Source organism: Helianthus annuus, chromosome 17, assembly GCF_002127325.2.
Source record: "Helianthus annuus cultivar XRQ/B chromosome 17, HanXRQr2.0-SUNRISE, whole genome shotgun sequence".
Lineage (NCBI taxonomy): Eukaryota > Viridiplantae > Streptophyta > Magnoliopsida > Asterales > Asteraceae > Helianthus > Helianthus annuus.
This window is the reverse complement of record NC_035449.2, coordinates 56,019,833-56,047,319: the sequence shown is the minus strand read 5'-3', so window position 1 is coordinate 56,047,319 and position 27,487 is coordinate 56,019,833. Positions and strand designations below refer to the sequence as shown.

At 38.5% G+C, this 27,487-nt stretch overlaps 1 protein-coding gene across 7 annotated transcripts; it reads left to right on the top strand.

The window, feature by feature from the left end:
* The first annotated feature begins 729 nt into the window (after positions 1-729).
* Positions 730-3,404, top strand: LOC110921486. Of its 7 annotated transcripts, none has more exons than XR_002582426.2 (7): positions 738-1,563; positions 1,640-1,949; positions 2,081-2,165; positions 2,250-2,406; positions 2,506-2,798; positions 2,930-3,017; positions 3,102-3,394. XR_002582426.2 is itself a non-coding variant. In XM_022165816.2 (5 exons), the coding sequence occupies exons 1-5, from the start codon at positions 1,507-1,509 to the stop codon at positions 3,164-3,166; spliced, it is 369 nt and encodes a 122-aa protein (XP_022021508.1). In that variant the 5' UTR covers positions 730-1,506; the 3' UTR covers positions 3,167-3,404. The 7 variants fall into 7 exon arrangements, 2 of the variants coding, with proteins under 2 accessions (XP_022021508.1, XP_022021506.1); XR_002582428.2 differs by having other exon boundaries at positions 738-1,949; positions 2,506-2,559; positions 2,719-2,798; XR_002582427.2 differs by having other exon boundaries at positions 739-1,721; positions 1,870-1,949.
* Positions 3,405-27,487: the final 24,083 nt, after the last annotated feature.

Here is a 27,487-nt window from a genome sequence, read left to right as displayed (position 1 = left end):
ATATGTTAAAAATTCTTATTTTAAGCTTATATAGTAAAAGTGATATAACCACAGGGGCCAAAAACGTAATTTATATTTTAACTACTTTTATACTCTTCACATTGCGGCGCATTACAATGGAAAATAATCATGGGGGTATTTGTTTTTGAAAGTGGATCGTATTAAACACCAAAATGTTGTATAGAAATGAACTTCAAAAATGTCATTTTCCAAGATATTAAACCAAGATTGGTTATGTGATATAACTTTATTAAATTTAGTGGTAGAAATATAAATTGGTTAAAAAGGAAAAAAATAAATTGGTTAAATTGTAGGGGTGTAAGCATAAATTGGTTAAAGAAAACTTTAAAAATAAGTATATTACCCTATCTATACTTTCTATAAAAGGAGAAATCTGAGTGACATAAGAAAAACTGATGTGTCAGCCGGAGAGGATGCCCAAGAAGGCTTTTCTTATGTCATTTTTACATCATAAACCTTAATATTAAAAGACTTTAAAATTCAAAGATGACCCACATTCACCTTTTCAAACCACTTCCATCAAACCACTGCCCCTCCCACATTCACATTTTCAAACCACTGCCCCTCCAAACCTCCAAACATCTGTTATAAATTCAAACCTCTGCATCAAACCACTGCCCATTCAAAATTTTGGCTCCAGTTTCAAAATTTAAACATGGCTCCAGATTCAAAATTTAAACAACAGACGTATAAAAAGGGTAATCTCTGTTTATCTATGCTTTATCAACTCTCAACTCTCTCTAAAATTTATTTTCGTCTCTCTCTATCTTCTTCAATCCCATTTCACAAACCCTAACCCTCAATCGATCTGCAGAGAGAACCAGAGAAAAAAAAGGCCCGCTTCAATGGCTTCTCCGAAGCATATGCTTCTATAATGACGAAATTGATGAAAATCACCACTCGATTGTATCGCTGTAGAAACTTCTCCTCTTCCTCCTCCCAAAATAACGAAAATTAGAGTTTTTTCATCATCGCCCTCCTTATTTTCGATCTATTTATACATCCTTTTAAGTTTTGTAATCTATAACTGATCTTAAATCCTTATTGGATTTTGAGTTGTGGAGTACTTCTTTTTAAGTTTTGTAATCTGTGTTGTTCTTCAAGGTATTACATCGTGATCGAAATCGGACGAGTTTCGATGAAATCGAAGCTGTTTCGGTTGATTTTCAATTGATTTTGGTTAAATTTTGTTGAATTTCAGACATCTTAGATGTGTTTTGATTGATTGTTGATGTGTTTTGAACAAGTATTAAGCTGATTCGATCTGTTTCAAATTGAATTTTTGTTCGTGTCTAACTGTTTCGGTCGAATTTTGGTCATTATCTGTTTGTTTCGAGTGAAATTCTGATCATATCAGACAATTTTTTCATTAACTTCGTATCAGTTTAATGGTTAAACTTTGCTAAAAATAAAAAAAACACACAACAGCATATTATTCATAACACTTTATTCATATCAGAATTGGTGATTTGTTGTAGTTTCGATATGATCGAGTCTTTTGTGATGTTAATTGCTGTTCTTTTCATACAAGAGGCCATCAAGGTAAATATTTCAAAATTGATAGTTTATTACTGTTGTCTTAACCTTCACAAGAATGTGTTGTGAATTTGTTGCTTAGGGTCTGGTGAGGGAGTTCAACGTTCCTAAAAATGAGGACTCAAATAAAGTGAAGTATCAGTTTCAGTGGCTTTACGCTAATGGTCTACCCTTTGATGAAGAATTACTAATTTTAATAGTTGTTTTATATCAAGGATTTGTATTTTTTTAAGTTCTACCCTTTGATCCGTCATCACTAAAATGTAATCCAGATTGACCTTTTCATTTTTTTACACTGACCGGTTTACGCAGATGGAAACATATGTTTGGACATTCTTCCAAACCAGTGGAGTCCAATTTACGATGTTGCTGCCATTCTTACATCAATTCAGGTGCACTGTCCCGTTTAACATAATGCGACTCAACTTATCGTTTTTATATGAACTTGTAATTGTAAAATATGTGCTGTCGTGTTTATCTAGAGACACCTTTCATTCACAATTCCGATTTGTTTTATGTACAGCCAATCTTTATAACTAGATTCAAAGTCTTTCTTTCATCATTTGGGTTGTTTTGCATCCCAAAGACTCTTCAACCAAGTCTCCCAGGTCAGTTTCACTTGCTTTCGTGGTTTCTTATCTCTATCATGTTAAAAATGGTTCCAAAAGTGATTGTTTTTGATCGATATACAGCTCCCAAAAAGGAAGCTCTGCAACCAATCATGCGAACTCAATATTCAAAAGCCCACCCGCCATGACTAAAGCTGGTGAGGTCCAGTCGAGTTTAGAAATGGATCATCCAAGCTGTATAAAGATGGTCAAAGGACTTACTGACACTGCTTATTGGATGGTAACGTTATATTGTTATTGTATTCTTAACAACTTGTAGAGTTTTGAGTCGTTTTTTAGTTAAAAAAAGGTTGTATAATTGATCTGTTTTTGATGGCAGGGTTTTCCACTGTGGTTTGGGAAGTTGTTTTTACCGAAAGTTGATTCTGAAATGGTGATTGAAGATGAATACGGGGAGATTCATCTTTTCATTTCAATAGTTGTTTTATATCAAGGATTTGTATTTGTTTTAAGTTCTACCCTTTGATCCATCATCACTAAAATGTAATCCAGATTGACATTTTCATTTTTTTACACCAACCAATTTACGCAGATCGAAGCATATGTTTGGACATTCTTCAAAACCAGTGGAGTCCAATTTATGATGTTGCTGCCATTCTTACATCAATTCAGGTGCATTGTCCCATTTAACATAATGCGACTCAACTTATTATTTTTATATGAACTTGTAATTGTAAAATATGTGCTGTCGTGTGTATCTAGAGACACCTTTCATTCACAATTCCGATCTGTTTTATGTACAGCAAATCTTTATAACTGGATTCAAAGTCTTTCATATTTCATCATTTGGGTTGTTTTGCAACCCAAAGGCTCTTCAACCAAGTCTCCCAGGTCAGTTTCACTTGCTTTCGTGGTTTCTTATCTCTATCATGTTAAAAATGGTTCAAAAAGTGATCGTGTTTGATCGAACTACAGCTCCCAAAAAGGAAGCTCTGCAACCAAGCATGCGAACTCATGATTCAAAAGCCCACCCGCCATGACTAAAGCTGGTGAGGTCCAGACGAGTTTAGAAAAGGATCATCCAAGCTGTATAAAGATTATGAACCAGTAGCTAGCTCGAAAGATATGTAATTTTGGGTGTGTTTATAATGAAATCTGTCTTTCAAAAATACTTTATTAGACTTTATTTTACCATTTTGGGTTTTATTTCACTGTTGAATTGCATGTACTAATATCTGTTTATTAATCAGAGGTGTGCTTTTTGATTTTGGAAGACAAGTGGTTACAAACAGAGTCTTGAGAAATAATGATTTGGCAAAACAGACATTACCCTTTACAAACAGTGGTTGACTTTAGTCAAAAAGAGTTTTAGATAACTCAAACAAATGATACACACTTTTTGTGACAACTCGAGTGTTTGACTTTCACTTTCGCATTTATTGCGCGTTGACTTTGACTTTGACTGTTTAGTTGTTGGATTGTGGACTTGAATTATACGAGTTGTGTGTTAATAGAATATATTGTCATTTTGCCTATATGTTACTATTTGTGGTGATAGAAAATAATATTAGAATTGTTATTATTATAATATTAACTTTAACCTAGCCCTCGAAGAATGACATGTAGTTCGAAGGATTCGAAGGACCACGAAGGATAACCTTCGAGCACGAAACATATCCTTCGAGCACGAAACATATCCTTCGAGCACGAAACATATCCTTCGATATGTTTCGGCCCAGTCTTTCCAATGGGCTTGGCCCATTACTGTGATACGTATATATGGGAATGCATGAAATCAGTAGTTATTTTTCTAAAAACCCTAGAGCATCTTTACTTGTGACGGCAACCACAAACTTACGGAGACTTCTTGCTGATCAATTCCCTGTTTTCAATATCGGTTAGTGTTTAATGTATATGCTTTCATGATTTATCGATCGCCTTACAATATGTTGTTGATCGGACTTGTATGCTAATCGATTATGTATGTTAATGGGATATGAATGTTATAATTGCCTAATCGTTTTGCAATATGTGTTTTTTATGATCGGTTAGTATGGATGTTTTGAAAGATACTAGGGTTGTATGTTAATCGGTTGTGCATGATTGGTAGGATTTGGATGTTCATCGGATTTGTATGCAAATTGGATCTGTTGTGATTAGGGTTAATGATAAGGCTTGTGGATTGGTTGTGATGTATACACTACGGATTGTTATTGTTCACTGTTCTTGAAAACGGAATCGTACAGGATAAAGTGTTATGCTTGTTAATCAAATTAGGGTTCTTGAGTGAAACCTTGTGATTATGCTTGTTTGATCCTGTTGACAATAACTGATTAGTGAAAATTGTGTTAATGGATAAAACGTAACTGCCATGACCGAAAGATATCAATGGCTCGAACCATGGTAGTTTGACCGAACCATAATCTGATCGAACCATAGTTGACCGAAGGATACTGGTTGACCGACAGATAGTTGGACCGAAGGATAGTTTGGACCGAAAGATGTCATGGTCCGAAACATGACATTCGGTCCGAAGGATCATTGTGACACTTGTTTTCGAAAGATGATAGTATGAGTCGAAGGATACTAGGGTTTTGAATAATGTTTGAACAGTGGAACATATGTTGATTTAATTGACATGCCATGCTTAGTGATGAACGTGCAATACTACGTGCCGTGCTGATATGCAAACTGACTGCTATGTGAACAATTAACTGCATGCGTACAATTGCGAACATGAACTGATTTGTTATACGTGCATACACTAGGACGTGATTAATTACTTGTGAGTGCATAACTTAGCATACCGAGCAAACCAAGGTGAGTTCACACTCCTACTAAGGCATGGGATTCCCGGGTTGTGGGAATGGGTTAAAGGTTATTATTGAAAGGAACGTACATATGCTTTACTAGACTATCACCTATCATGTCCTCGGATGTCAGGACGGTTACGTAGGTTGGGATAACACCTACGGGTTCACATGCCATTCTATCCTCGGTTACGAAGGATACGCACGTAAAACCTACGTGTACGCATTACTCACTTCTATCCTCAGGTTACGAAGGATACGTGCGTAAAACCTACGCACACTTTATACACACATCTGTTCTCGGACGAAGAACAGGGATAATAATACGAATAGTCTAGTGGTAACTTAACATGGGAAGCCCCCACCAGCATAACTTACTATCGGCCCTGTAGAGCCACCTGTTACTTACTGTTACACATTTACTTACTGTGAACTCGCTCAACTAGTTTGTTGATCATTCTGTTACATGCCTTGCAGATCGTTAGGTACTGGGAGCTTGCATTGGAGAAGCGGGTCGTTGTGGACAAGGATTCGTGGTTTCTATGCTGAACTATTATAACATTTGAACTATTTACTATTGTTGGATTATTACTATGCTTCCGCTACACTTTAAAACAATAACATGTTTTGAACACCTTTTGTATTGAACGGATGGTTTTCTTTTATCTTACTTAATACTAAATGCATGTTCAATATGATTGGTGGCTTGATCCTGGTCAGTCACGCTCCCAAGCGGTGACACTCCGCAGGTGGATTTTGGGGGTGTGACAGATTGGTATCAGAGCCATTGGTTATAGAGAACTTGGTTTTAATATGGAAAAACGTTTTTATTAAAACCAGACTATAACCAGAACAGTGCTCTCAACGATCCACAACGACGCTTCGCTCCACGTGCAAGACTCAACTTCCTAGGTAATAAGGTTTATGTTTATTGCCTACATGCTAGAATTAGCATAGGACTTTGCTCGTAGTATGCTTACCTTACTTGCTCACAACTTGACATTGCATGAAAATACTTATGTGCTTACACTCTTCTGTCATCGCACTATTCGCGAACCTTTCTCACTTATGTTGCCTTTGATGTGAAGATCAATGGCCGCACGAATTACCATGACTCAAGCCCAGCTAGAGGCTCTCGTTGCTGCGGCAGTTGCAGCCGCCCAAGCAGGTAGTATATCCTGCGGTATAGATTCATACAAGGATCTTTAGATCCTACAATAATTCTCGTATTTAACCTTGTCCTATTCGTACACAATAGGTCAACCCGCTCAGCAACAACCTGCGTGTACCTTCAAGACTTTCATGGACTGTCGTCCTAGCTCGTTCAGTGGCACGGAGGGGGCAGTCGGACTCCTCCACTGGTTTGAAAAGATCGAGTCGGTTTTCGAAATGTGTGAATGCCCTGAGGCTCGCAGGGTGAAGTTCGCCACTGGCACACTTGAAGGGATTGCGCTCACTTGGTGGAACGCACAAGTGCAGATCTTAGGGTTGGCAGCTGCTAACGCCACACCCTGGAATGAATTCAAAGAACTGATTAAGAGGGAATATTGCACAAGAGAAGACATCCACAAGTTGGAGGATGAGTTGTACAATTTGAAGATGGTGGGTTCAGAAATCGAAGCTTACACCAAGAGGTCGAATGAGTTGGCTGTGCTGTGTCCAACCATGGTAGACCCACCATACAAGCGCATTGAGTTGTATCTCAAGGGTTTGGCGCCAGAAATCCAGAGCCACGTGACCTCGGCTAACCTCAACAACATCCAGGAAATCCAGCGTCTCGCACACCGCATCACAGATCAGGCAGTAGACCAGGGCAAACTGCCAAAGCGTATCAGTGCTACCGATACCGCTACTGCTACTACTACACTTGCCACTCCCAGCGAAAGTAAGAGAAAATGGGAGGGGGATTCTAGCAAGGGATCAGCATCGGTACAATCACAGTCTCAGCAGCGAAAGACGGATAGTTACCAAAGTCCCAGTCAGCACTCATCGAGCAGCCACAGACAGGGAGGGTATCGAGGAAACCTTCCAAAGTGTAACAACTGCAACAGGCATCACAGCGGCCAGTGCAATAAGGGCCGTTGTCAAAGGTGTTTAAAGATGGGTCACGAGGCCAAAGATTGTAGAAGCGCTCGCCCTGCAAATCAGAATCAGCAGCCTCAGCAACCAGCTCCACAGAATCAGCAGAATCAGCAACAGGGCAACAGGGGGTGTTATAAGTGTGGGGCTGAAGGTCACCTCAAACGCGATTGCCCACAGTTGAACCAGAACCGCAACAACAACCATCAGGGCAACGGGAACCATAACAACAATAATGGGGGCAACAACAACAACAACAACAACAACAACGGCAATGAAGCTCGTGGTCGAGCATTTGTGTTGGGTCGAGGAGATGCAGTGAATGATCCTAACGTAGTTATGGGTAAGTTCCTTCTCGACGATATTTACGTTACTGTCTTATTTGATTCGGGTGCTGATACAAGTTATATGTCCATGAAAATGAGTAACTTATTAAAACGTACACCAACACCTCTAGACACTAAACACGTCGTAGAACTAGCAAATGGTAAAAGTGTAGAAGCCGCTCATGTAGTCAAGGGTTGTAGCATTGTTCTAGCGGGTCAGACTTTCACGATTGATCTTATACCCATAGTCTTGGGTAGCTTCGACGTCGTCATCGGCATGGATTGGTTATCTCAACATCACGCAGAGATCTTATGCAAGGAAAAGGTTATTCGTATTCCTCGCTCCAGTCAAGAACCTCTCGAAGTTCAGGGCGACAAAAGTGGTGCTGTGGTTGGCATCATCTCTTACTTGAAGGCGCAGAAATGTTTACGAAAGGGGCATACTGCCATTCTGGCTCTCGTTACTGATGCATCAGCAAAGGAAAAGAAGCTGGAGGATATCCCAGTTGTACGTGACTTCCCTCAGGTGTTTCCTGAAGATTTACCAGGCTTACCGCCTCATCGCCAAGTCGAGTTTCAGATCGAATTGGCACCTGGAGCAGCGCCAATAGCCCGCGCACCATATCGTTTAGCTCCAACCGAACTGGAAGAACTGTCGAAACAGCTGCAAGAGCTCTTGGAAAAGGGCTTTATTCGTCCAAGCTCTTCGCCTTGGGGAGCTCCAGTGTTATTTGTGAAGAAGAAAGACGGTACGTTCAGGATGTGCATCGACTACCGCGAACTTAACAAGGTCACAGTGAAGAACCGTTATCCTCTTCCGCGCATAGATGACCTATTCGACCAGTTGCAAGGGTCGTGTTACTATTCCAAGATCGATTTGAGGTCAGGGTATCATCAGCTGAGAGTCCGGGATGAGGACGTCTCCAAAACTGCTTTCAGAACTCGTTATGGTCACTACGAGTTTCTGGTCATGCCATTCGGGCTTACAAACGCACCTGCAGTCTTCATGGATCTCATGAACAGGGTGTGCAAACCGTACCTCGACAAGTTCGTCATCGTTTTCATCGACGACATTTTGATTTACTCCAAGAGTCAGGAGGAGCATGAGCAGCATCTACGTATTATCTTGGAACTTCTTCGAAAAGAACAACTGTACGCAAAGTTTTCAAAATGCGACTTCTGGCTTCGTGAAGTCCACTTCTTAGGTCATGTGGTAAACAAGGATGGGATTCATGTCGATCCATCCAAGGTTGATTCGATCAGAAACTGGCCAGCACCGCGTACACCGACAGAAATACGCCAATTCTTGGGTTTGGCGGGTTACTACAGGCGATTTATTAAAGACTTCTCCAAGATCGCGCAACCACTTACTATGCTTACACAGAAGGGTGTCGTTTACAGATGGGGTAATACACAGGAGACCGCTTTTCAGTACTTAAAGGATAGGCTTTGCAGCGCGCCTATTCTCTCACTGCCCGAGGGCACGGATGACTTCGTGGTTTATTGTGACGCATCGATACAAGGGCTTGGTTGTGTATTGATGCAACGGGATAAAGTTATCGCATACGCCTCTCGGCAACTCAAGGTTCATGAACGGAACTACACGACGCACGATTTAGAGCTGGGAGCTGTTGTTTTCGCGCTTAAGATATGGCGACACTACCTGTACGGTACCCGGTGCACGATTTACACCGATCACAGGAGTCTCGAGCATATTCTTAAGCAAAAGGATTTGAATATGCGTCAACGAAGATGGGTTGAACTTCTGAACGACTACGAATGCGCCATCAAGTATCATCCAGGCAAGGCCAATGTTGTGGCTGATGCCCTCAGTCGGAAAGACACTCTACCTAAGCGCGTGCGAGCGCTACAGCTTACCATTCAGTCCAGTCTTCCTGCACAGATACGAGCTGCTCAGATAGAAGCACTAAAACCCGAAAACGTCAAAGCTGAAGCCTTACGCGGCTCAAGGCAACGCATGGAACAAAAGGAAGACGGTGCTTACTATGTAACGGGGCGTATTTGGGTCCCACTTTATGGCGGTTTACGCGAACTTGTAATGGATGAAGCTCACAAGTCTCGCTATTCGGTACATCCAGGGTCGGATAAAATGTACCACGACATCAGCACTACTTATTGGTGGCCTAGTATGAAGGCTCACATCGCTACGTACGTTGGAAAATGCTTAACCTGTGCGAGAGTTAAGGTTGAATATCAGAAACCAGCTGGTCTACTTCAGCAGCCCAAGATACCGCAGTGGAAATGGGAAGAAATTTCCATGGATTTCGTTACGGGTTTACCTAGATCCCAGCGTGGGAATGACACTATTTGGGTGATCGTTGATCGACTCACAAAGTCTGCTCACTTCTTGGCTATCAAAGAAACGGATAAGTTTTCTACACTAGCAGACATCTACTTGAAAGAAGTTGTTTCGAGGCACGGAGTGCCCACTGCTATTATTTCAGATCGCGATGCACGATTCACGTCAGAGCTTTGGCAAGCGATGCACAAATCTTTCGGCTCACGATTAGACATGAGCACAGCATATCATCCTCAGACGGATGGGCAGTCTGAGCGAACTATTCAAACTCTAGAAGACATGCTTCGAGCGTGTGTTATCGATTTCGGCAACGGCTGGGAAAAGCACCTCCCTTTGGTGGAGTTCTCGTACAATAACAGTTACCATACCAGCATTCAAGCCGCTCCATTCGAGGCATTGTACGGACGTAAATGCCGGTCACCTCTCTGTTGGGCAGAGGTGGGGGATAGTCAGATTACGGGTCCAGATATTGTTGTGGACGCCACGGAAAAGATAGCACAGATACGACAACGCATGGCGGCAGCGCGCGACCGTCAGAAAGCCTACGCGGACAAGCGTAGAAAGCCATTGGAATTTGAGGTCGGGGACCGGGTTTTATTGAAAGTTTCACCCTGGAAGGGTGTGGTTCGTTTTGGTAAAAGAGGCAAACTCAATCCGCGGTACGTCGGACCGTTCGAGATCATTGAGAAGATTGGCAAGGTAGCCTACAGATTGAATCTACCAGCTGAACTCGGTGCAGTTCACAATGTATTTCACGTGTCCAATCTGAAGAAATGCCTATCAGATGAGACCCTTATAATTCCTTTTAAGGAACTCACTATCGACGAGCGGTTGCAGTTCGTCGAGGAACCAGTTGAAATCACGGACCGGGATGTTAAGGTCCTCAAACACAAGAGAATCCCTCTTGTTCGAGTTCGTTGGAACTCCCAGCGTGGTCCAGAGTATACCTGGGAACGCGAAGATCAGATGCAAGAAAAGTATCCCCAGTTATTCGAAACCAATGCATCCACTTCTGAGGCTGAAGCTACTACTACTGAATTTCGGGACGAAATTCCAAATCAACGGGGGGATGATGTGACACCCCAGGAAAACCAGTGAACGATACCTAGCTTCCTCAGTGAGTGCGTACCAAATTTCGGGACGAAATTTCTTTTAAGTTGGGGATAATGTGACAACTCGAGTGTTTGACTTTCACTTTCGCATTTATTGCGCGTTGACTTTGACTTTGACTGTTTAGTTGTTGGATTGTGGACTTGAATTATACGAGTTGTGTGTTAATAGAATATATTGTCATTTTGCCTATATGTTACTATTTGTGGTGATAGAAAATAATATTAGAATTGTTATTATTATAATATTAACTTTAACCTAGCCCTCGAAGAATGACATGTAGTTCGAAGGATTCGAAGGACCACGAAGGATAACCTTCGAGCACGAAACATATCCTTCGAGCACGAAACATATCCTTCGAGCACGAAACATATCCTTCGATATGTTTCGGCCCAGTCTTTCCAATGGGCTTGGCCCATTACTGTGATACGTATATATGGGAATGCATGAAATCAGTAGTTATTTTTCTAAAAACCCTAGAGCATCTTTACTTGTGACGGCAACCACAAACTTACGGAGACTTCTTGCTGATCAATTCCCTGTTTTCAATATCGGTTAGTGTTTAATGTATATGCTTTCATGATTTATCGATCGCCTTACAATATGTTGTTGATCGGACTTGTATGCTAATCGATTATGTATGTTAATGGGATATGAATGTTATAATTGCCTAATCGTTTTGCAATATGTGTTTTTTATGATCGGTTAGTATGGATGTTTTGAAAGATACTAGGGTTGTATGTTAATCGGTTGTGCATGATTGGTAGGATTTGGATGTTCATCGGATTTGTATGCAAATTGGATCTGTTGTGATTAGGGTTAATGATAAGGCTTGTGGATTGGTTGTGATGTATACACTACGGATTGTTATTGTTCACTGTTCTTGAAAACGGAATCGTACAGGATAAAGTGTTATGCTTGTTAATCAAATTAGGGTTCTTGAGTGAAACCTTGTGATTATGCTTGTTTGATCCTGTTGACAATAACTGATTAGTGAAAATTGTGTTAATGGATAAAACGTAACTGCCATGACCGAAAGATATCAATGGCTCGAACCATGGTAGTTTGACCGAACCATAATCTGATCGAACCATAGTTGACCGAAGGATACTGGTTGACCGACAGATAGTTGGACCGAAGGATAGTTTGGACCGAAAGATGTCATGGTCCGAAACATGACATTCGGTCCGAAGGATCATTGTGACACTTGTTTTCGAAAGATGATAGTATGAGTCGAAGGATACTAGGGTTTTGAATAATGTTTGAACAGTGGAACATATGTTGATTTAATTGACATGCCATGCTTAGTGATGAACGTGCAATACTACGTGCCGTGCTGATATGCAAACTGACTGCTATGTGAACAATTAACTGCATGCGTACAATTGCGAACATGAACTGATTTGTTATACGTGCATACACTAGGACGTGATTAATTACTTGTGAGTGCATAACTTAGCATACCGAGCAAACCAAGGTGAGTTCACACTCCTACTAAGGCATGGGATTCCCGGGTTGTGGGAATGGGTTAAAGGTTATTATTGAAAGGAACGTACATATGCTTTACTAGACTATCACCTATCATGTCCTCGGATGTCAGGACGGTTACGTAGGTTGGGATAACACCTACGGGTTCACATGCCATTCTATCCTCGGTTACGAAGGATACGCACGTAAAACCTACGTGTACGCATTACTCACTTCTATCCTCAGGTTACGAAGGATACGTGCGTAAAACCTACGCACACTTTATACACACATCTGTTCTCGGACGAAGAACAGGGATAATAATACGAATAGTCTAGTGGTAACTTAACATGGGAAGCCCCCACCAGCATAACTTACTATCGGCCCTGTAGAGCCACCTGTTACTTACTGTTACACATTTACTTACTGTGAACTCGCTCAACTAGTTTGTTGATCATTCTGTTACATGCCTTGCAGATCGTTAGGTACTGGGAGCTTGCATTGGAGAAGCGGGTCGTTGTGGACAAGGATTCGTGGTTTCTATGCTGAACTATTATAACATTTGAACTATTTACTATTGTTGGATTATTACTATGCTTCCGCTACACTTTAAAACAATAACATGTTTTGAACACCTTTTGTATTGAACGGATGGTTTTCTTTTATCTTACTTAATACTAAATGCATGTTCAATATGATTGGTGGCTTGATCCTGGTCAGTCACGCTCCCAAGCGGTGACACTCCGCAGGTGGATTTTGGGGGTGTGACACTTTTGAAGCCTAAAATCTGTTAATTAATCAGATGTTTGGTTTTTGAAAACAAATGTTAAATGTCTGTTCACCTTTAGTCAATCAGGTTTTTGTTTTTCCTTTGTAATCTCTGTTTTTGAAACAGAGGTTAGGATTTCAAACAGTGGTATGAGAAACATATGTTTGAAACCTCTGTTTCGTTACAAACAGAGTCTTGAGAAAAAGTGATTTGGCGAAACAGAGATTACCTTTTATAAACAGTGGTTGACTTTAGTCAAACAGAGTTTTAAATACCTCAAACAAACAGTAGTTGACTTTAATCGCAAGTCGGTTACGAGATCAAGAAGGTATAAAAGCGCGGTTAAATTATTTAAAAGTTACGTTATTGGTTTAGCATGCTCCAATGCGCACATGGTGTATAAATCATGTGTGCTCGATTGTATTTAGGTTTCGCTTTATTGTTTTAAAACGATTAAACATGTTTTGTAATTTGTTTGTCATTTAAAAGATGTTCCATTTCTTTGTAATCCATTTTCAATTAAATCTTAAAAAATGTATTGTAGGATCATGTATGTGACCCGAACGAGTCGTTCAGAGGAGTTTTGATCTGTTTCAGGTGCGGAAAACAAGAAACAGACTTAGACACAGCTTGCAATTCACTTTAAACACTGATTTGATTGATATTACAGCTTGTACAATCACTGGATAAACCGGCAACACTTCGGTATCCAAAATTACGATCAATACTAATGATTTCGCTTGCAACCTATTTATAGACCTTTGATTCCGCTTCAAACAGTTCAAGCGAAATAAGCAGTTCAAGCGAAATCTTCATCTATGCACACTCGAGCGGAATAACAGCTTCTGATTTTGCTTGAAAGTTCACAGGTTACTTTCAAGCGGAATCACCATATACACTCAAATCTCCTATTTTCTCGTACAACGTGCCCTGATCTAACCTATCTAGAATAAGACTCGATATAAGACGAAGTCGACAGATGCATGCACTAACAGACTCCCCCTCAGATGTTGACGAGTCTTACGGTGTCGAGTCTTCACAACTTCAGTCTTGATCCGTCTCTGGGCTTTACTTTTTCTATCAGCATCAACAGACTCCCCCTAACAATGTGCTGGCATTCCTTAAGTTCATCAGCATCATCTGCTTCAGGATCGTAATCTGGTTTTTCACAAGTTTCATATCATTGCCTGACTCAAACTTGGTCCACAGAATCAAAACCTGGCTCATGCTCTATTCACAGAATCCTCAGGTATCGTGACCTGGCTCTTTAAACACAAGCTTCTCAGGATTGATCAAACTGGCTCAGATTTACACCTGCACAATCTCTACCTCAAAGTAAATTTCACACATTTAAACATTTTAGAATATAAATGCATGCACTAACTTAGACTTTCCCTCAAAAATTAACTCTATACTCTTGATGAACCATTTGTAGATTTTATCACAACGAATTTGTTTTCAAACACAGATTCCCCCTCACAAGAATGTCATCATGTCTAGTACTTGGAATTTTGAAAATCAGCTCTTCAACACCAGTTGTCAAAAATCTTTTTGAATTTTTCAAAAAATTTATGCTAAAACACACTAAAAATCTTTTTGGATTTTTGAACACAATGAAATGCAGTAAAGAAATATTTACAAACAATATTTTTGAGAGTTTGTGTAAGAGGATCATATCAGTTTTTGAGACATATCACCAACACCGTTAAGCTTCATTTCATTTTAAGTTCTAAACAATTCACTTAGATTGTCAGTATATTGGTCCACTTAAATTTTCACACAAAGTTCAACTGTTTCGAGATATGATATTAATGTCTTAAGAACTTAAACTTATTCGCGTGTCCCACTACTTGAATATACTCCCGTATCCAAATCCAAATATTCAGTCTTACAGGTGAGTATACCACAGATAATATCTGTAAAGGGGTTAGATGCGAAACCATGAGAGCTCAGGTCAGAACTTCCGTTCAGCAGAGAGATGACGGCTCGACTTTTGGTGTGTCCCCTTTAGAGGATCTTTTCTTCAACAGCAATGATTATCAATTTTATTGTTTTATCATTTTGCTGAGGGCGAGCTTATATTTCAAAGCATTTGCAGAAAGTATTATACGGGGACTAAGTCAGAATTTCCATTCAGCAGAAGTCCCAGGATAATACCCAGATATCACTGAGTATAAAGACCTAGTATCTCAGAAAGAGGGACCTTTCAAACAAGATTTCGGGGGTTACCCATATATTCAAGAAGTTGTTACCCACGATATAAGCAAGTTTGAAATTTAGGTTTATATCTCGTCACAATTTACTAAATGTGCAAAAACCTACTGGCATATCATCAGTGAGATTGTTTATCACATATTTAACTTTCCATTTCTTTAGCATGTTGTGACAGTCCACTGATGTACTATCATTTCCTCTTTTAGACACCAAAACTCATTTTTGTTTTTATCATGTTTTTGGATTTTTCAAATTTTCTAATGTTTTTGGATTTTCTGAAATTTTTACTCCCCCTAAAATGCAAACACATTTAAGAAATTTGAAAACAAACTGTACAAGTAAAGTGACAACCGATATCAAATCGCTTCAATTCGCCATCCTCTTGGCATAAACAATCAGAACTCCCCCTTTCAACAAACTATTTTCTCAAATTGATTTCAAAACACTTAAGTTTGTTTTAATCAAAATGATTTTTCCGGAAAATAAGTTTGTTTTTACCACTTGTAGGTTCGGGGTTCATCATCTCATTGTTTTTCAACCATTTATATGAGGATTACATCAAGTTCAAACTAATGACCTTGACGAATCACTTGTAATATCCATCCTCTTACCACTTGTAAGTATATCCAAAGCCTTTAAACACATTTAGGAATAAAACATCTACACAAACCATTTTTCCAATCAAGATGCCGATTCCTGCTTCACACTTACCAACCTGGAAGCTCCGGCAAAGTCCATCACCTGTAAAATTCATCAACATTAAAATCTTTCACAAAATCTACCATAACAAGAATGATGCCGATTTCTGATCCACTATTACAAACTTGGGATCTCCGGCAAGTCCTGATTTTTCAAGGGAAAAGAATTTCCACCTAAGTCTTTCCAACCTTGGGTGTTTTTAATTCTTGTTCAGTAGGGTTATAAGTTGCTTTCTTTGTCGCATAAAAATCTTTAACCCCTTTGGTCTTTCCCTCGACCATTTTCCCAAAAATTTTCTTAACATTTCCATTAAATGCTTTCTCAACATCAAATTCCTTTTGATCCGAATAGAATTGATTTGAGATTTCCACCTTACCAACCTTTTGTTTAAAATTTTCATTCTTCAATGGTGGAATTTTAGCATCATCCACTGAAGACACTGATTTTTCTTCTTTTACCTCAACCTGTGGCTCCTCTGATTTTGTGGAACCGGATTCATCGCCGACTTTCTCAGAAACATTCTTAACAACACATACTTGGTTGTCTCTTGCTTTCTTTTTATAAAAATTTTTCTTTGAACACTCACCAACTTCATAAGTAGAATTTTCAAAGGTTTTGAATTTTTCAGTTGGTGGTTCAACATCGACAACTTTTCCTTTAAGTTTTTCCGATACTCCCTGTTTTGGTTTTGTCATTTGAGAACAAGTTGATGCAATGTGACCAACTTCATTGCATTTGAAACAAGTTCGAGTATCCTTTCTGTGAAAAACTCCAGTTCCTTTTCTTTTCATCTTAGCAAGAAACTCCTGGTTTGATTGCCTCCAGAACGGTTTCTTCTGTTCTTCTTCTGCACTTCCACCTGAAACAAATTTTGTATTCGTTTTAGAAATTTTGTCATTTTTATAGTTTTCTGGTGGAACAAAACCCAATCCTTTCTTTTTGAAATTACCATTATGGTTTGGTTTCTTTTGAAATCCAGAACCAGAATTGTAACCTTTTTTTCTTGTTTAATCGCTGTTGAACTCTTGAAGTGTATTTTTTAGGTTTTCCAGTAAGATTTAAATCTTTTATTTCAGAAAGATTAATTTCTATCATTTTGAAAACCTTTTTGATCATGTCAAGACGAACACTTCTTATTGGAAAATCTTTGTCAGAATATAATTTGTCAGAATCATTCAAAGTATATGCTACTTCGAATGTTTCATCATTCAAATTTGCTTTTGATGACAAAAACTCTTTACTGTAAACCCGTTTAACCGATGATTTTTGACTGTTGACTGACGAACTTGACCCTCTAGACTCAGATTTTGACTCAGACTCCTCATCAGTATCCAACACCTGATCGACCACCTTTTTATTAACTCAGACTCATGATCAGTGTCAGATGAGGTGAACGTGACGTCAATGTTTTCTGGTAATTCATCAGTTGTGTCGGTTTTTAACTTTATATTGACTGCTTTTTCGACTTGCTCCTCATTTGGTTTTCTGGGAGAATAACCTTCCCAGATCGGAGGCGGACACTTGTTATAGCTAACAGTCGGTTTCTTATCAGTATCCTTCTTCTTTGACTTTTCATCCTGAAATGCTTCAAAACCTGCAACAGTTGGATAAATTCGATCAATAAGATAATCAGAACTAGAATAACTTTGTAACAAACGTCTGATTCTCTCATTCTCAATTTTCTCAGTCTCCAACTCTTGTTTCAATCTTGCACATTTTTCAATGTACTGATTGATTGCCTTTTGTTTTGTCATCATCGTAGCATTCATCATAGTCAAAGCATCTTCTCTTTCAGAGTTTGTCTTTTGAAGACCAGTTACTGTTCTGTTCAAAACATCATAAGATTCTTTCACGTAGTTTAGATTGAACAGTAATTGTTCCTTCATTTTCTCATACTCTGCCAGCTTCTCGTCTTTTTCTGCACATTCCTTGCAAGGTTCCGAACACTTTGTGCAAGGCTTGATGACTTCCACAATCTTTTCTACTTCAATAATTTTTTCAGATTCAACAACTTTTTCAGCTTCAGTCACCTTCTCTGCTTCATCAACCTCCTCAGCAACAATTTTAACTTCTTCAACTTGAACAATCTCACCTGCATGAGCAACACTTTCAGATTTTATCTGCTTTTGTTCTCTTGCTGCTCTTCTCTCCTTCAGCTTTTCCAAACGATCTGCAAAATAAAAATGAAAACTTTCAGGAGAGAGATGAGATTTTGCAACATTAATATGTTTTTCTTCCTCATCATCACTGCTGTCATCAGTTGGTGATTGAACAAACTCTATTGGCTTGTCAGAATTGTCATCCGAAGAATAAGAATCAGATGGTGTTTGATCGAAAACAGCTTCTCTTTCTGAACTTTCATCACTTTGTAAACTTTCATCTGAACTCTGTGAGCATTCTTCTGATGAAACAGATTTTCTTCTTCATTCTTCACACTAACTCCAATAGATTGCATCCACTCGGTGAACATATCTGGTTCTTTCACAATTTTAGCAATGAAAGCTTTAAATTCTCTCTTTTCATCAACAAACATATCCCAGCTAAAGCCTTCAGGTAGCCTTTCATCATCTTGATTGATTAGGCATGCTTTGCTGTCGGATGAAATATATTTGTTCCAGTTAAAACTTTCTTGATTCCCCAAACATGCTCTTTTTGAATCTTCAATCACTTTTCTATGATGAGCCACTTGCGGTTCCTAATGTTGTTGCTGACCAACTTGTTGGTATATGGCTTTCCGGTAATAGTCATCTTTTCCGAACGGATTCTTTTCATCATTCGCATCTCTATTCTTGCATTCCCTCTTGAAATGACCTTTCTCCCTGCATTTAAAACAAGTAACTTTAGATTTATCGAAACCTAAAGTAGAAACATGTGCATCAAGAAAGTCATTTCTCCCAGTAATCATCTTAAACTTCTCAGTTCTTCTAAGGACACTAGCTAGACACCATTTGATGTCCATTAGTTCCATCTCTTCAGCGTCAATCTGATCGTAATCCTCCTTTGTTAGCATAGGATTTCCGATCCTCCCTGCAACCAATCCTTCATAAGATAGCAGCACGGAACCTAGTAATGCCATGTGATCTTTCGCAACCTCTTCAGAAAAACTTTGACCATCTGGAAGATTCAACGCAATGTTGCACTCTATCACACAACCATTTCCACTTTTAGAACTTTGATGCTGAAAGCTTGATGTTGTTTCTTTTGGATTAACACTTGGATATGAAGAGAAACCACTGCTTTTGTTTGAACTTTGATCAATTTTTTCAGATGAATCTCCAGCACTAAAAGCAGTTTGAATCTTTGGGCTTCTTTCAGCTTCTGGAACACTACCTTTGTAGTACATTTTCACATCTTGTTGACCACTTGGATTGTTCATCCTTGCAATCTTTTGCTGTTCCAGATCTTGACTCTCAATCTTCTTGATGAACTGAGAAATTGTCAAATCATCATAAACTCCAGTGTTCTTCAAGATCATCAAGTAAGTACCCCACTCTTTTTGAGGTAAAGCATCAGCTAACTTGTCGACCCATTCTTCACGATCTTTGGTTATGCTTAGCATCGACATGGATCGCACTAAATGGCAATATCGTTCAATTAGCTTCTTTGTATCTTCCCCGAGCAAACTAGTGAAAAGATCAAATTCTTTCTTAAGTAATGCCTTTTTACTCTTAATCATATTCTCACTACCCTCAAACTTGACTTTAAGAGCATCCCAGATTGATTTTGAGGTCTTGTCATGTTGTAGCAACACAAAAATGTCTTCTTTGATAGCCTGCTGAAGTAAACTTATCATCATCTTTTCAGCTCTGTACATTTCCCATTCTTTGTCATTAAACTCAGAAATTTGTTTTTCAGTTTGCAATTCAGTACGTGGTAGAACATATCTCTTCAATATACACTCCCACGATCTTAGATGGTTAGCTTGAACCCAGTTCTCAAAGCGATCTTTCCATCCGTAATACTCCTCAATGCTCATTAGCTTCGGGGTTTTTTGCGTAGTTCCCGTTTCGTTTTCCAAATTCATATTTTGAGCAATGACAGCCGGAGTAGTCGGGGATGTGGCGAATGCGTTGTAGAACTCTTCACTCATGATTCTTGTTCAAGCAAAATAACCTGAGAAGACAACTTCAAGCGAGATCAGTAGTTCAAGCGAAATAAGATATTTAAGCAAAATGACCTGATTTCGCTTGAATTTCAAGCGGAATACGGTTTTGGAACGGAATCAGATATTTCGAACGAAATCACTGATTTCGCTTGAAACCTTTCATGTGGAATAGCTAGATTGGAGCAGAATCAACTATTTTGAAGCGAAATAACAGATTTCGCTTGAAATCTCAAGTGAAATAAGCCATTCTCAAGCGGAAACAGAACTCGTCCGTTCAAGCGGAATCTGGTTTATGGTCCATTTCAGTCACTTTTAAGCCGAATTTTAATGTGAAACTTTCAAGGTTTGTTAATATGCAATTTTATACAATCTGTGAAAAATTGATCCGATTTTAACCGTTAAATCTTGTTCTAATAAAGAAAGAAGGTGTAGAAGACAGAAAACACAGTGAAATCAGGCTATAATCTGCAGAACTCCTCCTCCTGAGCTCTGATACCACTTGTAGGATCGTGTATGTGACCCGAACGAGTCGTTCAGAGGAGTTTTGATCTGTTTCAGGTGCGGAAAACAAGAAACAGACTTAGACATAGCTTGCAATTCACTTTAAGCACTGATTTGATTGATATTACAGCTTGTACAATCACTGGATAAACCGGCAGCACTTAGATATCCAAAATTACGATCAATACTAATGATTTCGCTTGTAACCTATTTATAGACCTTTGATTCCGCTTGAAACAGTTCAAGCGGAATAAGCAGTTCAAGTGAAATCTTCATCTATGCACACTCGAGCGGAATAACAGCTTCTGATTTTGCTTGAAAGTTCACAGGTTACTTTCAAGCGGAATCACTATATACACCCAAATCTCCTATTTTATCGTACAACGTGCCCTGATCTAACATATCTAGAACAAGACTCGATACAAGACGAAGTCGACAGATGCATGCACTAACATGTATAGTGATTCGTCGTTTAATAAAATGTGGTATGTAAATTTTCTAAGAAACGACCCGTGTTTGCACATGGGTCTTACCGCTAGTATACTTAAAGCACAAATCGGTGATTGTCTTCTTCCTCCCTCTCAGCCAGTATTCACCTTTTTCCCCTCTCAGCCTCAGTTATCTCCTTTTTCTTTACACGTGTATAACCTATGTTTTCGCCTTACTTAACGTGTCTGCTCTGCTGTTAAAGCTTTCTTCTAGAGCTGAAGATTTAGAAAACTATCACATGTAACCCTAGAATTTTACCTCCAGAACTTCAAATCGCCTAGAAGGATTTAAACTTGCAGTGGTTTTGGGTGCCAGTGCTTTTTTAGATTTGTCGTTCAGGTCAGTGATGTTGCTTGCCTTCCTTTTAACTTATAGGCTAGGGTTTCTTCTTTGTCTATTGTCTTGGGTTACAGTTGTCAATAAATATAAGTGAAAGAGATATATTTGAAATGAAGATGGTTTGAATGCATGTAGAAAACAAGTACACAGTATATAATTTAAAAGAAATTGGCAAATGTAACGCTGCAGTGAATTAGAAATTAACTCTGATTGCAAAGAAGAGATGAAGATGATCAAAGTGAAGAAATCCGATTCGAACCTGCTCGAACATAGCCCACGTTGTTCTGAACCGGTACAGGTACTTCGGTACCGAAAATCCCGAAAACTGGGAACCGGTACCGATACATACCCGTTACGATTCGGAATCGGTACGGTACAGGTATTTTAGTGTAGAAACCGGTAAATACCGGTCCCGAACCGGTATCGTAATGGACCACTACCAAAAAAGTCCAAATTTGGTTCCGAATCGGTACCGAAAATGTAGCAGGTTCGGTCAACTCGGTACCGATACCGCTTCGTTACCGGTACCCGGTACCATAATTTTTTTACCCTAGGTTTTCATTATACAAATGACCACTTTCGTTTGTCCGGGGTCGTATGTCAACTTGCAACTTTCTTCTAAGTTTCTGTTATTTAGAAAAGCCCTTTTGGATGTGTAACATCATAGATGCACTGTACTTTTCGCCAATTCTATGTAGCTTGGTTTAAATGCCCAGTTTTAACAGGAATTTGTTTTAATGCTTATTAGTTTGCCTCTCCTAGGAACAAATAAAAAAGTTTTCAGGTATACCAACAAAATCTGAAATGTAATGTTAAAATTAAAGTATATATTTTTTTATTCTATCTTTTTTTCCTTAAGTTGATGTACCTATATTCGACCAATATACAAATAAATATGATATTCTGCAAAATATGTTGAGGGGAAACCCATAGTAAAATCAAAACATGAATGTTTTTAATTATTTTCATCTTCTCGCTCTTAGAATGGATGGTATTAATTGACATGTGGACACTGACCAATCTAAACCAAATAAAATTGAAAAGTCATATGTGAGGAAGACTTCTATGAAATTCTAATAATGTTGGATATGTGCTCTGTAGCATTCTACCCATGGACCTTATACCTACTTTGGAATGTAGTCTTTGCTTCATGCCTGCGATTCATTTTCATTCAAACCATCTATAGAATCCTCAACTTTTGAAAACTGCACGAAAATGGTGATGATATATGAGATGTACCCGCGCTGCAACGTTCACAAGTAACGTATTTCATTTTAGTTTCCGTTTCCTTCTATACTTATCCCAGGCGGAAGGACTAGATAAATAATATTATAAGTAAAACTACCACACGTTGGGATAATCTTGAATACCTTACTAAATCGGCCGACACAAGATTCTTGACTCCACAGTTGCCGAAAATCTTCGGCGACCGAATCAACCGGCTGATCTGTAGGATCCCAGATATCTTGCAGCCACACATGACCAGATCTATGTTTTATCTGCTTCTTCCATTCATCAACAAACACAGATTGGATACGCGCAATGCGTTTTACTAATGAGTTTGGCTTTAACGTTTCAGGCTTTCAGTTTTCAGTTGGTGCCATCCGCCCTGTTACAATAAAGTGCAAATTGATAATTCAAGTTGCAAACATTTTTTAATATCATTTTTTGATATTCGTTATAAGTTTCTTACATGGTTTGTTACACTGTTATGTTAGCGTGGGTTTAAAGTGTGCAGGATTAAGAGTTGAAGGTTCTGAGTGCTAATTCCGAGGACTAAAGTGCAGATCCATAGATTCTTGGAGGGTTAAAAGAGAAAGCTTCCTTTTATCTCATATATAAGAGAAAGTACTATTGAGATGGTCATATTATTGGTTCCAGATCCTTCTCTTTTGTCTCGCACATACCTCTCCAGTTCACTCTAAGTTTGGCGATTGATCTGCTGTTGTATCCTTGAAGATTGTTGCAGATCTAGTGTTGCTTTCTTTTTTTGTATTGTTGATAGATCTGCGGATCATCTTGTATTTGGTTGTATCTTTCCGATTAATCAATCAGTTGATCATATATTGTTGTATTGTTCTTATAGGTCTTACATTTAGTAAGATCTTGGGTGGTTTAGGTGTTTTCCAGGTTGGTTAAACATAATAAAATTTTTGCGTCACGGTTTTGTCATTATTTTCTGGTGTTATTGTTGTTGGTTTACTTTAGATCTGTATTTTTCATACCATTTTACATGGTATCAGAGCGAAAATCGCTCCTGATTTGTTGATTTCCGCTGCTATTTTCTGATTCAGTTGTATTTTGTGTTCTAGGTTTGCTTCTGGTTCTTCTAGGGTTGCGGATCCAGCAAGTATTTGTATAGATCATCTTGATCTTGGGAGGTTATTGTTCTCTAGTTGTGCGGCTGAAACCTTGTTAGGGTTTCTTGTTGTTTGCGGGAGATTTCTCATCTTCTGGTGCGAGTTTTTGAGCTGCGTTGGTCTCTAAAACCCTTGAAAGTTTTAGGGCAAACTAACCAGCTGATTGTTTGAGGATTTTCTCTATATCAGGTCTGTAGTTCTTGAAAACTACTGAACTGATATTCTTGGAGCTTGTGCACCTGCTGTAAGATCGTTTCAGTCTTTATTTTTCTTGTTTTGCATCATATCTGTTGTGTCTAGGCATCCCTGTTTACCGGACTAGTCGGGCCAGCACTTGATCGAGTCTATTTAGCATCCCTGTTTACCGGACTAGTCGGGCCGGCACTTGATCGAGTCTATTTGCTAATTGTGCATTGTTTGATCTGTGTTGTTGTTCTTGTTACTGTTTTTTTATTGTTTGTGTTGGATTGTGGTTTGTTGTTTAGTTTCGGCTCCTGAGTAAAGGCATGTCCAGGCACCTTTGAGTGATGAACCTGGAGTCTTGTCCCTGACTCAGCTTCGCCTTAGGATCTGCTGTTATATTCTTTGTTTGATCATTCTGTGTGTTATCTATTGATAACTTCTGTAGTTCTGTGTTGTTGGTTTCGTGGTGTTTATTGCTGCTTAGTATTTGTTCTGTCTTTCTGTTGCTTAAATGGGTGATACAGGTAGTTCTTCTCAGACTTTGATTAGTAAATTGGATATAGGAGATCCTTTATATCTTCATCCGAGTGACTCTAGTGCCCTAACTATAGTGAGTATTAAGTTGAAAGGTACTGAAAACTATTTTGTATGGTCTAGTGCAATGAAGTTAGCTTTAGAGGCTAAAAATAAGTATGGGTTCATAGATGGAAAACGTGTCAAGTCTGAGAGTGATCCTGTGTTAGCTAGTCAGTGGGACAGATGTAATTCTATTGTTCTTACATGGTTGTTAAATTCTGTGTCTGAGGGACTGTTTCTTGGTCAGGTTTTTTCAAAGTTAGCATAAGAGGTCTGGACAGATCTCAAAGAGTCTTTCTATAGGGTGGATGGTTCTATTGTATATGATTTGTATAAAAAAATTAACAGTGTTTCACAAAATGGCACTTCTGTTGCTGAATATTATAATAAACAGACAACAATGTGGAAGCAGTTTGATGCTATGTTGCATCTGCCTTCATGTTCTTATCAGGCTGCTAAAGACTTTAATGATTTTTCAACATTAATCAAATTAACGCAATTTCTAATGGGTTTTGATGATGTTTATCAATCTGTGAGAACAAATCTATTAACAAGAGAACCATTACCTTTAGTTAAAGTGGCATTCTCTATAATTTCTAGAGAAGAGTCACATAGGTTGGCTAATAGTGGGTCAAAAACACAAAGTGTGTCTTTTGTTTCTAAATCCAATCAGTCATTTGATCAAAGAAAGAAAGTTAATAGAGGTCCTAACTCTAATCTGAAGTGTACCCACTGTAACATGTTAGGACATACTGTTGATAGATGTTTTGAAATCATTGGATATCCACATGGGTTCAAACGTAGGGTTAATAGTAACAATCAGTCTAATAAAGTCAAGTTGGCTAGTAATAATAAAACTAATTCTGTGGTTGGAACATCTTCATCTGTTAGTGGAAATGGTTTACCTTTTACATCTGAGCAGATTGCTAAGTTGTTGAGTCTTGTCTGAGAAAAGGGTGGATCTGATTCTCAGAATCAGAATGTAGCAGGTGAGTGTTTTAATGTTTTCAACTTTGTTAGTTGTTCTAGTTCTGTTAGTTTTAGTATAAATGGGTGGATTGTTGATTCTGGGGCTAGTCAACATATGGTTAGTACATATAAAGATCTAATTAATGTTGTGGATGTATCTGAGTTTAACATTACTGTTGGGCATCCGAATGGTACAAGTGTCAAGGTCTTAAAAATTGGTGATCTAAAACGGACTAATGACATTCTTTTGAAATATGTTTTCTATGTTCCTGGTTATTGTGTAAATCTGCTGTCTGTGTATAAATTGTCTAAAGATAATCATCTGTCAGTTAAGTTTAATGAAACAAGTTGTTTCTTACAGGATTCCAGTTCAAAGAGAATCCCGATGAGTGGTAGACAGGACTGTGGCCTGTATTTTGTAGGAAATGCTGGTAATAATGTTAATGCCTGTTTTAATAGTTCTGTGAAATCTTTTTCTTGGCATAGTAGGCTAGGACACCCTTCAGATCAGGTTCTAGCAGTGTTAAAACGAAGTCTTAAAATCCAGTCTAGTGAACATGGTCCTTGTGATGTATGTCATAGGGCAAAACAAGTTAGGGTTCCATTTCCGTTGAGTGAACACAAGTCTAAATCAGTTGGCGATCTCATACATTTGGATGTATGGGGTCCTTATAAAGTAACAAGTTATGATGGTTATAAATATTTTTTGACTATTGTTGATGATTATTCTAGGGCCGTGTGGTGTTATTTTTTAACTAGTAAAACTGAGGTTTTTGAAAACTTGAAAGTTTTTTATGAACTTGTGTTGACTCAATTTAAGAAGAAGATTAAAGTAATTAGAAGTGATAATGGAACGGAATTTGTTAATAATCAAATGGACAATTTTTGTAAAACAAAAGGGAATTATACATCAAACCTCATGTTCCTATACGCCACAACAAAATGGTGTGGCAGAAAGGAAACACAGACACCTGTTAAATACTGCTAGAGCTTTGATGTTTTAGGGTAGTTTACCTTTAAGATTTTGGTCAGGTTGTGTGTTAACTGCTGTATATCTTATTAACAGGTTGCCGTCTTATGTCTTGAATGGTAGGTGTCCTTTTGAAATGATGTTTAACTTTAGACCCTCTTTATCTCATCTAAGAAACTTTGGGTGCTTGTGTTTTAGTACTATTTTACATGAATCTGATAAATTTTCTTATCATGCTGAAAAGTGTGTGCTTCTTGGTTATTCTAGTTTTAAAAAGGGGTGCAAACTATGGAGTTTGGATAGTAAGAAAGTGTTTTTCAAGAGATGTAAAATTTTATGAAAATGTTTATCCTTTTAAAGTTAAAGTGTTTAATAACCAAGAACCTGTTTATGATAAACAATTAAATCATGTAAACTTTTTTGATAATGTTTCACCTGAAGTTTCTAACATACCCAATGATGAAGAGGGTACAAATGGTGCTCACGATCCTGTTAGTTGTGATCAGCAACCATTGTCACCCTCTACATCAACCCCTGTATCAGGTGTTGATGTTGTTCAACAATCTGAACAGGAGAGCAGTAGTAGACAGCGTACCAATGAGAGGGCAGAGGACACTATAGGGTCAAATGTGAGACCAACCAATCTGAGGGTAATGTGAATGTTAGAAAATCTTCTAGGAATGTGTCTATGCCTAAAAGGTTTGATGACTTTATTGTTGAGGGTAAAGTTAGATATGGTATAGAAAAGGTTGTTAGTTATGCTAACTTGTCTTATGAAAATGTGTGTTTTGTTGCTTCCTTAAATAAATCTGTTGAACCTACTACGTATAGTGAAGCTGTCAAAGATGAAAGGTGGGTTGAAGCAATGAATAATGAGATGGAAGCACTTTATAGGAATAATACTTGGGTTTTGGTAGATCTTCCTAAAGATAGGAAACCTATAGGGTGCAAATGGGTTTATAAAATAAAATATAAGGCTAATGGTGAGGTAGAAAGGTATAAGGCCAGGTTAGTGGCCAAAGGGTTTAGTCAAAGGGAAGGAATAGACTTCGGTGAAACTTTTTCACCTGTTGTA